General features: G+C 41.6%; 1 protein-coding gene across 3 annotated transcripts; it reads left to right on the top strand.

Moving 5' to 3' along the window:
* Positions 1-4,714: 4,714 nt before the first annotated feature.
* myb (v-myb avian myeloblastosis viral oncogene homolog) lies at positions 4,715-13,816 on the top strand. 3 transcript variants are annotated; one of them, XM_034075367.2, is made up of 16 exons: positions 4,715-4,829; positions 7,040-7,157; positions 7,370-7,441; positions 7,546-7,638; positions 8,276-8,496; positions 9,022-9,244; positions 9,338-9,406; positions 9,513-9,617; positions 10,198-10,434; positions 10,569-10,745; positions 11,004-11,122; positions 11,216-11,330; positions 11,439-11,534; positions 11,724-11,822; positions 11,928-12,011; positions 12,538-13,816. In XM_034075367.2, exons 1-16 carry the CDS (start codon positions 4,807-4,809, stop codon positions 12,649-12,651), a joined length of 1,965 nt encoding a protein of 654 aa, XP_033931258.1. In that variant the 5' UTR covers positions 4,715-4,806; the 3' UTR covers positions 12,652-13,816. The 3 variants fall into 3 exon arrangements, with proteins under 3 accessions (XP_033931258.1, XP_033931257.1, XP_033931256.1); XM_034075366.2 differs by lacking the exon at positions 10,569-10,745 and having other exon boundaries at positions 12,541-13,816; XM_034075365.2 differs by lacking the exon at positions 10,569-10,745.
* Positions 13,817-14,023: the final 207 nt, after the last annotated feature.

Genomic DNA, 14,023 nt, shown 5'->3' with positions numbered 1-14,023 from the left:
TAGTAAAGAGATTTTCCTCTCTGCACAACCTTAAATAAGATTTGAAGAGTTCAAATGAAGTGCAATGAAATTAGATGACAGTGTGTCTGCACAAAATACATTGCCAATCCTGATTTTGAGGTGTGAATTTCTAAACCATTTTTTGTCAAAGGTTATGCCCTATGGTTAGAGATCAACCCATCTGAGCCCACACTCTACACACCTTACCCAGACACAAACACAATAAACAACATCATTTTTTCCTACTATCTTCACAAGAAACGTATAGCCTACCACGAAAGGGAAGTACTTGTTTTGGTGTACATGTTTATCTCTGACTTGGTTTTTGCATTTCTACATGTCCTATACAGTATGTTCACGCGCATATGTGAGCAGCAGGTGTGTGCATTTGTGGTTTTTGATAGATTATGTTGTCCTGATCTCATCTAGTAACCTGCGTGCCGATGAAAAAGAAGAAGATGAAAATGTCATAACATAATCTGATATCAGGGATCTAGGTGAAATATGCACTCTCACATCTGCACCAGTGAAATTGAATATGAGGTTTGGGGTGTCACCCCAATCTAAAAATAGAGCAGAAGGAAGAAAGACGTCTGCTTAGGTAATTGTAAAAACCTTTTCACAATGAATGGCTCATATTACAACCGGCAATTTGACAAGAAAAGCTTTAATTGAAAGGAGCAATCATGTAAAAACATGAGGGGTATCATTCATATCAGTAGTATTTTATTTTATTATTTATTGTCGCAAAATGTCCCCTTTCGTTAAGAGTTTGCGTCTCTTTATGTGCGTGTTTGGTGCGCGTGTGCCTCAAAGTGGGTGGAGGTTTCCCCTCTAAAATTCCACTTCCTGCGTTTTGAAGTCTTGGTTGCACATCTACATGTCAAAATAAACAACTGCACGCACAGAGAACACATGCACTCACAGGTAAACAGACACAAACATGCTCACTTTACAGGGTCACACAGGTGACAGAGAGGGAACTCTTCCTTTGCATCACTAAAATGTTTCTAGGACACAAAACCAAAAGGCGGCAACGAGCAACTGATATGTAATGGAAATGCATTATGTTCCACTAGAAGCTGGCATTACTTTGGTTTAACATAACCTACAAAAACCAAAAGTCTCTAGCACAGTGATCATCAGCGATATGAATTTGATGAATATGTTTGTTTATTTATATTTATTTATTTAGTCTTTCTGCTTTGATAATTCAATCCCATTTAGAGATGAATTAAGCATGAGTTACTTCTGGCTAAAAGCCGGGGTTTCATTCCACACCTTCATAATGTGGTCACAGATTTCACGGAAAGAATGAATCAGTGGCGGGCGAGGAGGATATCTTAGAGAACTAATGTTGTGCTGATTAGATGTATTAAACAGATGGATGGACAGATTGCTAGAAGAATGAGCGGATCAGTGGATGCATGCTTTGTTTAAATGATGTAGAAATGGTATAATTGAATGACTTATAAACAGTACGGTTTGCTATCATAATTGTTTTCCTCTGTAACCGAATTATATTAATATAATTCTAAAAGATGTGCAAAATGTTAGAGAGCAAGTGGGTGGCCATGGTTTAGGGAATTAAGTGAAAGCATAGTATTGCAAATTAGTCAACAACAGCATGCAAATCTGAAAACAGATTAATCCTGGTGTAATTGTAGAAGACAAAGCTTATGTGCAACTGGGTGAGGGGTGAAGTCCAGCCCAAAAGTTGGCAGTGGGTATGAGGTAATGCTTTCCATAATTTTCCAAGGGCACCAGGCATCATAGGAAAAGTCTTTCACAGGACCTCACCCCCTGGGCAAATGCAAAACCTACAACTTGGGAGTATTTTACAGGTGGTCCAAACTAGAGTCAACACAAAAACACATATGAAGTCCTTAAAAAAGCTTATAGAATTTAAATGTTATAATTATGAAACTAAATTAAAATAAGTAGTGAATTGCTTGAACAACATGACACATTTTAAATATCATTGACCATTACAATAGATTATTAGCAAGCAGGTTTAAAATAATGCAAAAGTCATAATGTTCCTCATATTTATGCTGGATTTAAAAGGTACTGCAGTATAATGTTTACATCATTGCATGTTTATATAAATATATTAGCAAAAGTCAACATATGGGTTTATTTAACCACATAATCATACAGGATCAAGTTCCCTATTTGGCTTGGGATCAACCCTTTTCCAACACGGGCCTTTACATACACATAGACAAACACTCTCACACAGCAGCGGTTGCACACAGACCATAACAATGCGCATGTTTGGCCTTCCCAATATTGGATCTGAAAGCATGGTGGGGTGACATCTCAGGCCCAGAAGCCATCATTAAAAATCATTCAAATGAGCCAACCTGTGCACACAATGCTTTGCAAAGGGGGCGGCCATCACAATACCTGCCCTTAACCTGTCCAATCGCACCCATGCAAATATCCTTAGCAAGGAGTCCATGGGTCCCAGGCTTCCTACTCAATCTACACTGTGAATTTGCATACACTGGCTCCTTTCATTCAATTTAGTTTCAGATAACAAAATGTAGTTTTTAATACCCTCGAGGGAAGAGACATAGGGGCTTGTGCAGAAAAAGCTTAACATATTTAAAGGTGCACAACTCACACATGTAAAATCAGAATGACATATTTGTTTATACTGAAGTATGATTTTGGTTATTTCTTTTTGTTTCTTTTTACAATGGCATTATCACTGGCTATGTCTGATGTGTACTTAATGTTGTGCTGTACCATAATTAACTGATTGTCCTTTTCTTTGTTTGAATGTGTCCGGATGTAATACAGTATGATGTTTTTAAATGTTCCCAACGAAGTGTTTTCTATTCTACTCTTATTTCCTGACTTTTGACTTTGTATCTTGTATGGCAATTTTGTAGGATAGCTGCTACATAATACAAATATAATTTGAATAGATTAGAACCACCAGCTCCTCAAGGCAAAAATGAATGGAACAATGCTTGTGTACACAGGTGTGTAGGATTTGAAGCCTACAGGCGTTTGCAACCAGACAACCACCAATTATAGGCTCGCAGTAAGACATATTGGCACTTGAAGTCAAAAGCAGATGATGATATTACACATATGTAGCCTCTAAACCAACACAATTCATCAATATTTAACTAATAACGGACCAATTCAAACAAAATACCTCCCATACTGTACTTCATTTACTCCATGTTGAATTCTGTAAATCTTCATATTTCCCCCTGTCCACACACACTGAGTGATTCACTTCACCGAGCTCCACCCTGTTGCATGAAATAGTAAAATGTGCAGTCCAAGGCAATGTGTGTAAGACTGTGTGTAGCCCTTTATCAGGCCACTATTATGATGACTGCTCTGGGACAATAGACTGGTCTGGGGTGATGGTAATTACAAGTGACCAGGACAATACGGTCGCGTATGGAGGAACTAATACAATGAAGACACATTTATACAAATAAAGCATTAAGCCCCCCTTCCCCCTTGCAATGAATGGCTGAGCGATGACAGTCCTAGAGCAGGGAAGATGGAGAACTCAACCAAAACAAGATAATCATAATACATGGTGGTGGTGGTGGCCAGTTGCATTAATAAAGTATAAAGCAGAACGCAATACAGCTGGATCATAATTACATTAGTCATCTTTGAGAGAAGGTTGCTGAAAAACAGGCTAAACAAGTTCCTAATTTAAGTGTGGATTATTTTTGAATACATGCAAAGACATCATCAGCAAGCTACTGTTTAGAAGATGTAAAGGCAACTTGAGGAACAACTCTAAAATGAAGGATTTGTTGCTTTAAAGGAAGTTGGTCTCGAAGTTAAGTGCAATAAATCACCTCAAGCAGAAGTGACATTCAATGACTTTCTCTTTTTTAACATTAGTTCTTGTCTTGGTGAGCACAACAGCTTGTTTTATCGCCTGATGATAATAGTCTAGCCGGGTCGTGAAAGCTTTATCACTGAGAAACATCTGTGTATGCAACACCAGCAAGCAGCACTACACTACTAACAAGTAGCCGAGAACAGAAAGCACACTGCACATTCACTTTGTACACATGCCAAACCCATTCCCCAATTGTTTGCTCCGTCCAGACACATTAGTTCCCTTCTCCTTTTCACCAGATGAGAAGTAACTCACAAATACTGTTGACAAAAAGCATTTAGCGCGGACAACCGGCAGAAACGCGCCTTTGACAAGTCGACTGTGTAGTGCCCGGTGCATTCAGGGACGCTTCGTAAATGTGTATATATATATTTACAACTTAACCATTTAGGCACAAATATTTTTTCACCAACATTCAATTGACCCTTGCAAGAATATGTTATCCAGACACGTTTTAATCATGGTATACGTATTTTATATTTTAACAGTGTAGTAGGCTAAGGCTAAGTAGGCTAAGCAGTGTTATCAACATCGGTTTGCATAGTTTACTTTGTCACCTAAAAAGTGTGTTTTCTATTTTAATAATCATTATGTTTACTTATAATTTGACAACATTTAATGGAGAGAATATTAACATTATGACTTTCCACCATAGCTTTCCACTTGTTTATTCAAACAGTAACTACAACACGTCCGATGGTCTTTGAAGCATACTACCTGGGCATGCGCAGTAAGCACAGCTCAGAAGCGCCAATTTTACCGGGATGCTAGAGGCTAGAAGGGGCGGAGCAGTAGTAGAGGCTGTGTAGTTTAAATTAATGTCAACCTGCCTCTGCCAGTAGATCAAAACCAGCAGAGATAGCGAAAGTACGAGCTCAGCGCAACCTGAGAGCCGCTCTACACATTAACCCATTAACATGGCTCGGCGGCCGAGAAACAGGTAAGCTCAAACAAGCCAATAACTATTTTATTTGCAGTATCTTTATCTTTCATTTCCCCACTATTTGCGCGTTGAACTGACGGAGTTTCTGTTTTTCTTCTCACAGCATTAATGTTGTGCATCATATTGACAGAGCTCATGTTTATTTTTCGTCAATTCTTTATTTTACAAGCCTGTTTTGTGTTTGTTATGCGTTGTTTTGTTTTCTTGGCCGATAAAGCAGAGTAGTGGTGTGTGTGTCTAACTCGCGCGCCCATGACAGGTGGTGGTCATCTGGCATGTGCGCTCCTCGCGCTGCTGTCAGCGGTGAGAGGGAGAAAGGGGTCTCCCTCTCAAATACACACATACACACGCGCACACACACGCACACACAGACACACACGGATTAATAACATTAGGCGGGTGGGCAGGCGCGTGCCACGCCGTGTGCAAAGCGGTGCATGGACAACATTGGTTTTAATACGCTTATAATGAATCATACACACTGAAGCATAGCGTATGTCTCTGTCTAGACGCTCATATACTTGAATGCATTGCAGCACACAAACTCATGTCCTAAAATAAGTTATAGAAAGCTTTGAAATTGTTTCTCTTGTATTATTTAGCTAGTTTTTTTTCCGGGGACCATCACCTCAGTCAGGCACATGTTTTCATTCTCGCTTTGTTTTGAGATTGGGTCATATATCTGGCATAACATTTATTTTAATCCCGCTTTGAAATGTGCATACCCCGCCGCAGCATCTCTGATATCGAGGGGCGCTCAATGTTATTTTGGAAACTGTGTCTGTTTTGTGCACACTTGTTTCCACGAGTGGCTGGATATTTTTGTGTCGATTACCCTTGTTCTATTGCAAGAATAGCCACACATTGAACCTCCGGTCACTCATTAGTTAACCGTTTTGTACGCTTTCTTTATGGGCTTCTCCTGTAAAGAAGCTGCTTATTGCATTGGGGTTTCGTGCCTGGTTTTACCTATCATTGTTTCGGGTTATGGGTTCAGTCTGATGGTTTTACACAGATAACCTTAAGAAAGTGATAGATCACTTCACACAAAGAAACCCCGCTCAGAGATAAGAGCAATTATTATCTCTAAACTGTTTAGTTTCATTCTCAACATGAGTAGAGCTGCTCTGTTCATTGTCTCTTAATTGCTTTTTTGTTCATGTGAAGTTCAAAGCAATGTTTACTAATGGTTTGAATATAGTTATTATTTGGTGTCCTTTTCCTTTGTTTTCCTTAAAAATAGCCACTTTATACAATTCACAAATTAGCATTTTATATTAATTCACTTACAATATACTCTTGTTTTACTCCATTACGTTTGTTGTTGTGTATGGTCATTGCTGTTTATTACAGGTATTCACACATAGGTACATTGACATAAATAAGGAAGATAATCCAAAGTAAATATCCTCTTACACACACACACACACACACACACACACACACACACACACACACACACACACACACACACACACACACACACACACACACACACACACACACACACACACACACACACACACACACACACACACACACACACACACACACACACACACACACACACACACACACACACACACACACACACACACACACACACACACACACACACTTCTCAGTGGGGTTCCTCCTTAACTAATGCTCTTTATCACACCAAGGTACCCTACCTAGCTTCCACGTTTTCTGTGTTCTACATTCTGATTGGTTAACCAGTCACTCAGTGTCAATGTGTGTCCGTGTGGTGTGTGTGTGTGTGTGTGCATGCATGTATGACTGTGCCGTGCTGTACAATGTCACTGCAGGTCTGAACACGCCAGGGTCACGAAATTATGATTGCATGTGCCAATCCCAGTATCTGTGGAAACCAAAAACATTGGAACCTGTTCATCCATCCCCCCCCCCCTCCCTCCCACTCGCGGTTCTTCCTCTCCCTCTCTCTCTCTCTCTTTTTTTTCTCTCTCCCCTGTCTTGGCTAAACGCCTGCACCCAGACCTTCAAGAATGACTGGTTCTGTCTGTGTTGACACCTGATGAGTTAAAGAGTTCTATGTGCTCTGTAAAGAGACGATTAGGGAGTAGTTTGGAAACAGGCCGGTCCTTATTGTGCTTATTATTTACCTTTCTATTATATTACACTGTTATTTTTCACACAGTCGCCACCTTTTGTTCATTTTATTCTCCCTTTCTCTCTCATGTCGGCAGTGTTTACAGTAGCGAGGAGGATGAGGAGGAGAACGAGATGTATGAACATGATTATGATGGAGCGCTGGCCAAGGCAGGGAAACGCCACCTCGGCAAAACACGTTGGACACGAGAAGAGGTACACACGCATTCAAAACCTCTTCTGTACAATACAACGCTATTTGATTATGTATGGACATTTCCTCAGGGGCGATCAGCTCACACGAACCTGCGTCCTTTCTTTTCATTGTTGTGTGGTCCAAACACATTCCCTGATGTGGGCTGGTGTTCATCGCAGTGACATATGTATTAGATGGCTGGCAGACTGCAATATGTTTTCTCTTCACTCAGGATGAGAAGTTAAAGAAACTTGCCGAACTTCACGGCTCAGAAGACTGGAAACTCATTGCAAGCTTACTAACTGTGAGTAAGAGGGCCTGTGCTTACACACTTGCACGCACAGATGCACAAAATAACTTCCCAATACATAACGATGATTACTAATCTCATGCTTTGTGATTTGCCAGAATCGTTCAGATGTGCAGTGTCAGCACAGGTGGCAGAAGGTTCTGAACCCAGAGCTCATCAAAGGGCCTTGGACCAAAGAGGAGGACCAGAGGGTAAGAAAACTGCACATTTCACTTTGTGTATTATAGTAAATACCTTGCATAGTAATGCAGAAGTGCTTTAGATGTTAGTAATGTAGGTGCAGGCAACCGGGTGGCATTCAGGGTAATAAAAAAGCTGTTCTGTAGCAACGACTCGGCTGCTGTTGCACAGTTTTAGTTTCCCAAAAAGTTGCTGTTACCCAACGAGCAGCATGGAAGCCAGTGAAGTGCTTATTGAACAAGTCCAAAGGCGTTATATTTCCACCCAGATGCCACTGTAATGATTAGCAGAGTGGCTAACGTTCCCCTGGAAACTCCCTCCCTGCTCACCAGCAGGTGTTCTCAATCACCTCTTAAGAAAGATAAAGGAAGAAGGAGAGGATAAGCATTCACTGGCACAATGTATAGGAGATTCTTCTCTAACGTGTTTTTGATTGTCCTTTTATCCCCCCCCCCCACATACTTTTCACCTTGTTATTTCCCTCCCCCCCTTTACTTCTCCCTCTCCTCCCTGTTATTGCTCCTTCCTTCCTCTTTCCTCACGCATTTCCACTACCACTTACTTCTCTACCTTTGCAACGCTCTTCCTCCTCTCCTCTCGTCTTTCCTCTTTCTCTACCCCACACACACAAACACGCGCCTACCCCAGGTGATCGAGCTGGTGCAGAAGTACGGAGCCAAGCGCTGGTCGGTCATCGCCAAGCACCTGAAGGGGCGCATCGGCAAGCAATGCCGCGAGCGCTGGCACAACCACCTCAACCCGGAGGTGAAGAAGACCTCGTGGACCGAGGAAGAGGACCGGATCATCTACCAGGCCCACGAGAAGCTGGGAAACCGCTGGGCCGAAATCGCTAAGCTGCTCCCCGGCAGGTAAGAGACAGAGAAAAGGAGAAACAAGAGAAGATGAATCATTGAGCTCTTGGTTGGTTGACCAATGTTGTGGGTGAGAGGGTGAAATGGAGGAGGGGCACTGAAGGAAAATAACAACTAAGAGGAGAAGTAGTGGCAGAAGATTCAGAGGAATAAAGACATTGTTATAGAGAAGGGCCGAGAATCAAATGACTAAGACGAAAAGATAATGTAGTCTAGACATGATTGAGCTTTTACCAATAACCTTATCAGATGTGTGTGTGTGTGTGACTATCTGTAGCAACAGCTGTGTGTGTGTGTGTGTGTGTGTGTGTGTGTGTGTGTGTGTGTGTGTGTGTGTGTGTGTGTGTGTGTGTGTGTGTGTGTGTGTGTGTGTGTGTGTGTGTGTGTGTGTGTGTGTGTGTGTGTGTGTGTGTGTGTGTGTGAATTGATAACGCTGTCAAGTATCACTAGCATGTCTTTGCCGATGTGTTTTGTAATAAATACCCTGCAAGTTAATACATGCTTTTTTTTGCTGACATCCAGGACTGACAACGCTATAAAGAACCACTGGAACTCCACCATGAGGAGAAAGGTGGAGCAGGAGGGCTACCTGCAGCTAACGGCAAAAAACAGCCACTCATCGCTCTCCATCAGCCACGGCTACGTCAAGAACAGCAATCACATCATGGGCTACCCCCACCACTCGCCCGCTCACACGCAGATGTCTCCACTGTCGCAACTCTACTACATCTCCGACACACACAGGGTGAGTGGGCTTTCAGGGGGAAACGATAGAATTCTGATTGCTTTGCTGCAGGTGATTTACTCATGCAACGTGTGTTTCTGATTGGATTAACAGGTACCGTTCCAGATGACGCTGCCTTTTAACATCCGGAACATTACCCAGCATGGAACTGCTGCTATACAGGTAAACCCAGCAAGTAAACGCACTCACTCTAGCGTGGCTACTGGAAGGATTGTTAGGAAATAATATGGACTGTCACTAAAGCCTTACTCCCGCCCACTTTTGGCAGAGACACTATAACGAGGAGGACCCCGAGAAGGAGCAGAGGGTGAAGGAGATCGAGATGCTGCTCATGTCAACAGAAGATGAGCTGAGAGGGAAGCCATCGCTATCAGTAAGTCGCTCGTGTGTCTTTGGAACAAAAAGATCTGAATATTCTTTGCCATTTTATTTGCAATATTATCGGAAATGTGCATTATTTAAACATTAATCACATTATCAATGAAAAATACATTACAATGACCATATTGTGAGGCAGTATCTGTCGCAATCAAGGAAGTGTGTAGAATGCCATTTGCAAGCCAGGAACATATTTAGTGCATTTTGCACCTACTGGGATTTGGATGTTGTATTGGGTGGTCCACACTGCGATTCTTTTTAAATGTCGATTTATTGGAAATATTAAAGAGTGACAGCACAATGTATGTGCCCCGGCTTTAAGGACAGTGTGTGTGGCTGTGAGGAGGAAGCATCTGGGGGGTCTGTTTCTGCAAACGTGACGAAATAGAACCATAGCGCCATTATAGTGCGCGTGCGTGACCCCTTGTGCAACCCTCCTCACAACACGTCTTGACATAAAAGTTCCCTTTCCTCTTGTCGGACTTGAAATGTGTCTCTCGCGCCCTTTTGAAACTCCAGATGATTCTTCTTGGCCGTGCTCGAACCCTGAATCTTTGTATCTGTTTCTCCCCCAGATGAATTTGTCCTATCCCAGCTGGGCCGGAAGCTCAGAGGGCGTCATGTTGTTACCCCACCACCACGCCCCCGCCCTGCCTCTGGGTCAGAGCTGCCTACCTGAGGAGAGCGCCTCTGCATCACGTTCAAACGGCAGAAACAACAATAATAATAACAACAACAACAACAACAGCCTTCACAGCAATCCAACGTTCTCAAATACTATTCCAGAGTTCATGGACTGTGTCATCGATTCAGTAAGTATCTGCATGTAGATTATTTTTGGGCGTAAAATGACATTTTTAAGTTAAAAAAGGATAGCGTAGCAAGTAGCAACATACATTTGACCAAGTAGTGGGCTTTGACCCATCTTTCCCCGCCATTTTCCCAGAGCCGCTCCTCAGTGGGTGAGGCCACTACCGGCGGGCTCCGTGATCGCGCTCTCAGAACAGACAGGGTCCTCTCGCCCAATCAGGGCTCAGGAACTGCTCACGGAGCATGGGCTACTTTCACCTGCTCAACTCCCAAGCCCTCACCAGTCAGAAAGCTCCCCTTTTCACCCTCACAGGTAGTAAAAGTAGCCGCCTGGGGTCAGAATCCACCCAACCACCAACCTGCCACCTGATCATATCAACCACCAATCATTTAGAATTAGATCTCTGTTGTCTCCATATTGTTCAATCATTTAAAATTTGCACCGGCCCTCTTTTCTCCTTTCTTCTCCATCTCTGTAGTTCCAACCTCGTGTTCCATCCATCATCTGCCAAATTGCTCTAAAATAAACCTCCCACTTTGATTGATGGCTTTGCTTCCTTTTGTTCCACAGTTTCTCAACCAATCAATGAGCCCGGAGCACTCTGACAACGACAGTTTACGGATGAGTTCGCCCGTGGACACCAAGCCCGTGATCAACCACACCGTCAGCCCCCACACACAGAATGAAATGTAAGTTGCTCTATCTCTCTAAATAACATATTTGTCATCATACAAAGTTGTGGTAAATGGCTCCTAACAAACATTTGTCTTTACAACTCTCAGGTTCAGAACTCCAAACATCCGTCGCTCCATCCTGGAGTCCTCCCCCTGTACGCCCACGCCTTTCAGGTCAGCGCTGGCCATGCAGGAGGCCAAGTATGGCCCCGTCAAACTACTGGTGAGGAACTTCAAAAATATCTCAAGGCTTACATTTGGTATGTTGCATTCTGTCGTGCTGGCTGTTGTTCCCTTGTGACTAACTTGGAGGATTGGTCTCTTTCCCCAGAACTCCCCTTCGGAGCAGCGGATGATAGATTCCATCAAGCAGGAGCCCATGGAGTGTGCCATCGACCAGCCTCCTCTGAAGAAGATAAAACAAGAGGTACTTTACACTCAAAATGGGTATAAAAGAAACATGCAGGCAAATGTGAGACTGAGATAAGAATTAGTTGTTAGCAAATGTGGAGAAATGGAATTTAGTTTTGAGGAATAATGGGTTTTGAGTTTAGGGTTTGAACTGCAACAATCGAAGTTTCTCGTGATATTTACCAGGATTTCTTCTGGGTCCTAGGTGGAGTCCCCGTGTGAGAGGAGCCCGTGTATGCAGTGGGAAGGACAAGAGCTCCACACACAGCTCTTCTCCCCAAGCGGCCCCGCACAGGAAGTACCTGTAAGCTCCTTCAACCTTCAAGTCCTCGAACACAAAGCTTTTCTTCATCACTCACAACTATTTAGATTTCTGTCTCTAACATATGTTTTGTGTGCTTTCCTTTAGGACCTGCTCACCAGCTCAATGTTGAGTGACGATGGACACAAAGCCTACCACCACCCTCGCAGAGGCATGGGCAGCCCACTACAGGTGTGTACACGTGTCTAGTGTGGTGCAAGATTTACGTATCTTTGTCGGCCAAACAGGAAGTTAGCATAGCAAGGACTCCCTCGACAAAAGCCAATGGGACTTTTCCATTGGCTTTTGAATATCTCTTCATATAAAACCACTCCAATATGATTGCCAGAAAGTAAAAAGCTCTCTACGTCATGGTCGAATAACTTCATGTCATCACCGCTAAGCTAAATGTGGACTCGTTTTTGGGAACCCCCTTTATAAAGACATGTTAACAGTTTCAAAGATTCATAAGTTGGGTATTTACTGACGTATTATGTGTCGCATAACAAACAATGAACATCTTGAAAAGCCTGTTTTAACCACCATTTAAGTCGTCTTACCAAAAACTCAAAAACCATTGTCTTTGATAAAAAGGAACCCAGAAATGCCAACTCATTTCCTTGTAGAACACTCATTCTTGATCTAGGTTTTTTTTAAATGATACAAAAATGGTGGTGATTGCTAATAAACCCATCCTCCTGTCATCCCTTGTCAACAGCAGCTCAGTCCCTGGGAACAGGTGACTTGTGGGAAAACCGAGGAGCACGTCCTGGCCTCGGAGCAGAGCCACAAGTACATCAACACTTACCCCACGAGGACACTGGTCATGTAAAGAGACACTTGTTGAAGTGAAAGATCAGCAGTCCCTGCGCTGGACGCAGCGCGGCGGATTACATTTTTGTTGTGGTACAACAGTTGGGAGAGGCTCTTTGCCATTGGTGTTTTTACACTCACACTTGTTGGATTTCAACCAACCAAAGACTAACCTTTTTTTAATCTTTTATACAGAATTTGCTCTGGGTTTTATTGTACGTCCTTACTTTTTAAATGTTGTATTATAAATGGGAAACGGTGGCTATATCATTTTCAATGGGCTGTATTATTAATTCTGAATTTTAATATTAATATAAAGAACAAGTTGATTAATTTATTTCCTTTTTTGTTTAATTTTGATGTTATTATTGTTTTGTTTTTTACAATTGGCCAAATGGAGCAGTGTTGATTTTAAGTATTTAAGCATTATCATATTATTCCAAAGGCATATTAATGGATTGAAAACTGACCTCTTTATTTCAGTCATGAAACGTTTCTGTTTCTTTTATTGTTATTTTTTACAGGCTACAATGTGTCTACTGAGAATTTCAATTGTTTGGTCCATGCCACATTATGGAAACACTTAACTACTGAGCCAGAAGCGCTGTTATTAAACTATGAATGATCTTGTTTTACACAACATAAGGGGCCAGCCTTATTAGTATTACCTGACCACCACATTGGCACCTTATTTTATAGAAATTAAATTCATTTCAATTTACTTCTGGCCTTCACAGTATCCTGTATTGAACAAACATATGTGTTAAAGAAAAGTATATATATTTACAAAATATGAAATGAGCTTATATTTAATGAGCCTCACCCAGTAAGAGTAAAACCAAGCTGCACTTGAATGTTATATTCTCCATAAAAAGTGAGGCTACTAAACACTGATATTTTATATAATGTTACAAACAAATACAAATTGAAACTTTTGTATGGTTTTTGTTTTTATACATTTCTTTTGAATTGTTTTATATTGTTGTATATTCAATCATCCTTTTGTTTTCTTACTAAGACTGCAGTAGTCCATTACAAACACTTAGCATCTTGTATACGCCTTGTTTTTTATAGTAGCCTTTGAGTAAAAAGGATTTTATAAAAGCATTTATACATGCCAAGTTTTCATGTTTTTTATACTTTTCTATACTGCCTATAAATAAAGTGTGTTGTTTTTACTAAAATCCTTGTGTTTGGTGTCATTTTGGGCATATTCAACAATAAAAGCATAGTTGAAGTTGTAAAAGTAAATAGCAATTCAAAATCCGTTCCTAAAGGAGAATAAACAACATTTCCATGCATGTAAGCTGTAAACACGCTAAGTCAATATTGTAGCACAAATAGACTGCAGTCGTTTAGGTTACCAGTGTAAACAACACTATGAGGTGTCC

The sequence above is a fragment of the Pseudochaenichthys georgianus genome, chromosome 24 (assembly GCF_902827115.2).
Source record: "Pseudochaenichthys georgianus chromosome 24, fPseGeo1.2, whole genome shotgun sequence".
Classification (NCBI taxonomy): Eukaryota; Metazoa; Chordata; class Actinopteri; order Perciformes; family Channichthyidae; genus Pseudochaenichthys; species Pseudochaenichthys georgianus.
Note: the sequence above shows the minus strand (reverse complement) of the source record. Positions and strands in the feature narration are given on the sequence as shown.

Coding starts and splice junctions, on each gene's coding strand:
- myb (XM_034075367.2), top strand. CDS start 4,807: ATGGCTCGGCGGCCGAGAAACAG. Junction 8,497..9,021: donor GCTAAGCTGCTCCCCGGCAG/GTAAGAGACAGA, acceptor GCTGACATCCAG/GACTGACAACGCTATAAAGA. Junction 11,535..11,723: donor TGAAGAAGATAAAACAAGAG/GTACTTTACACT, acceptor TCTGGGTCCTAG/GTGGAGTCCCCGTGTGAGAG.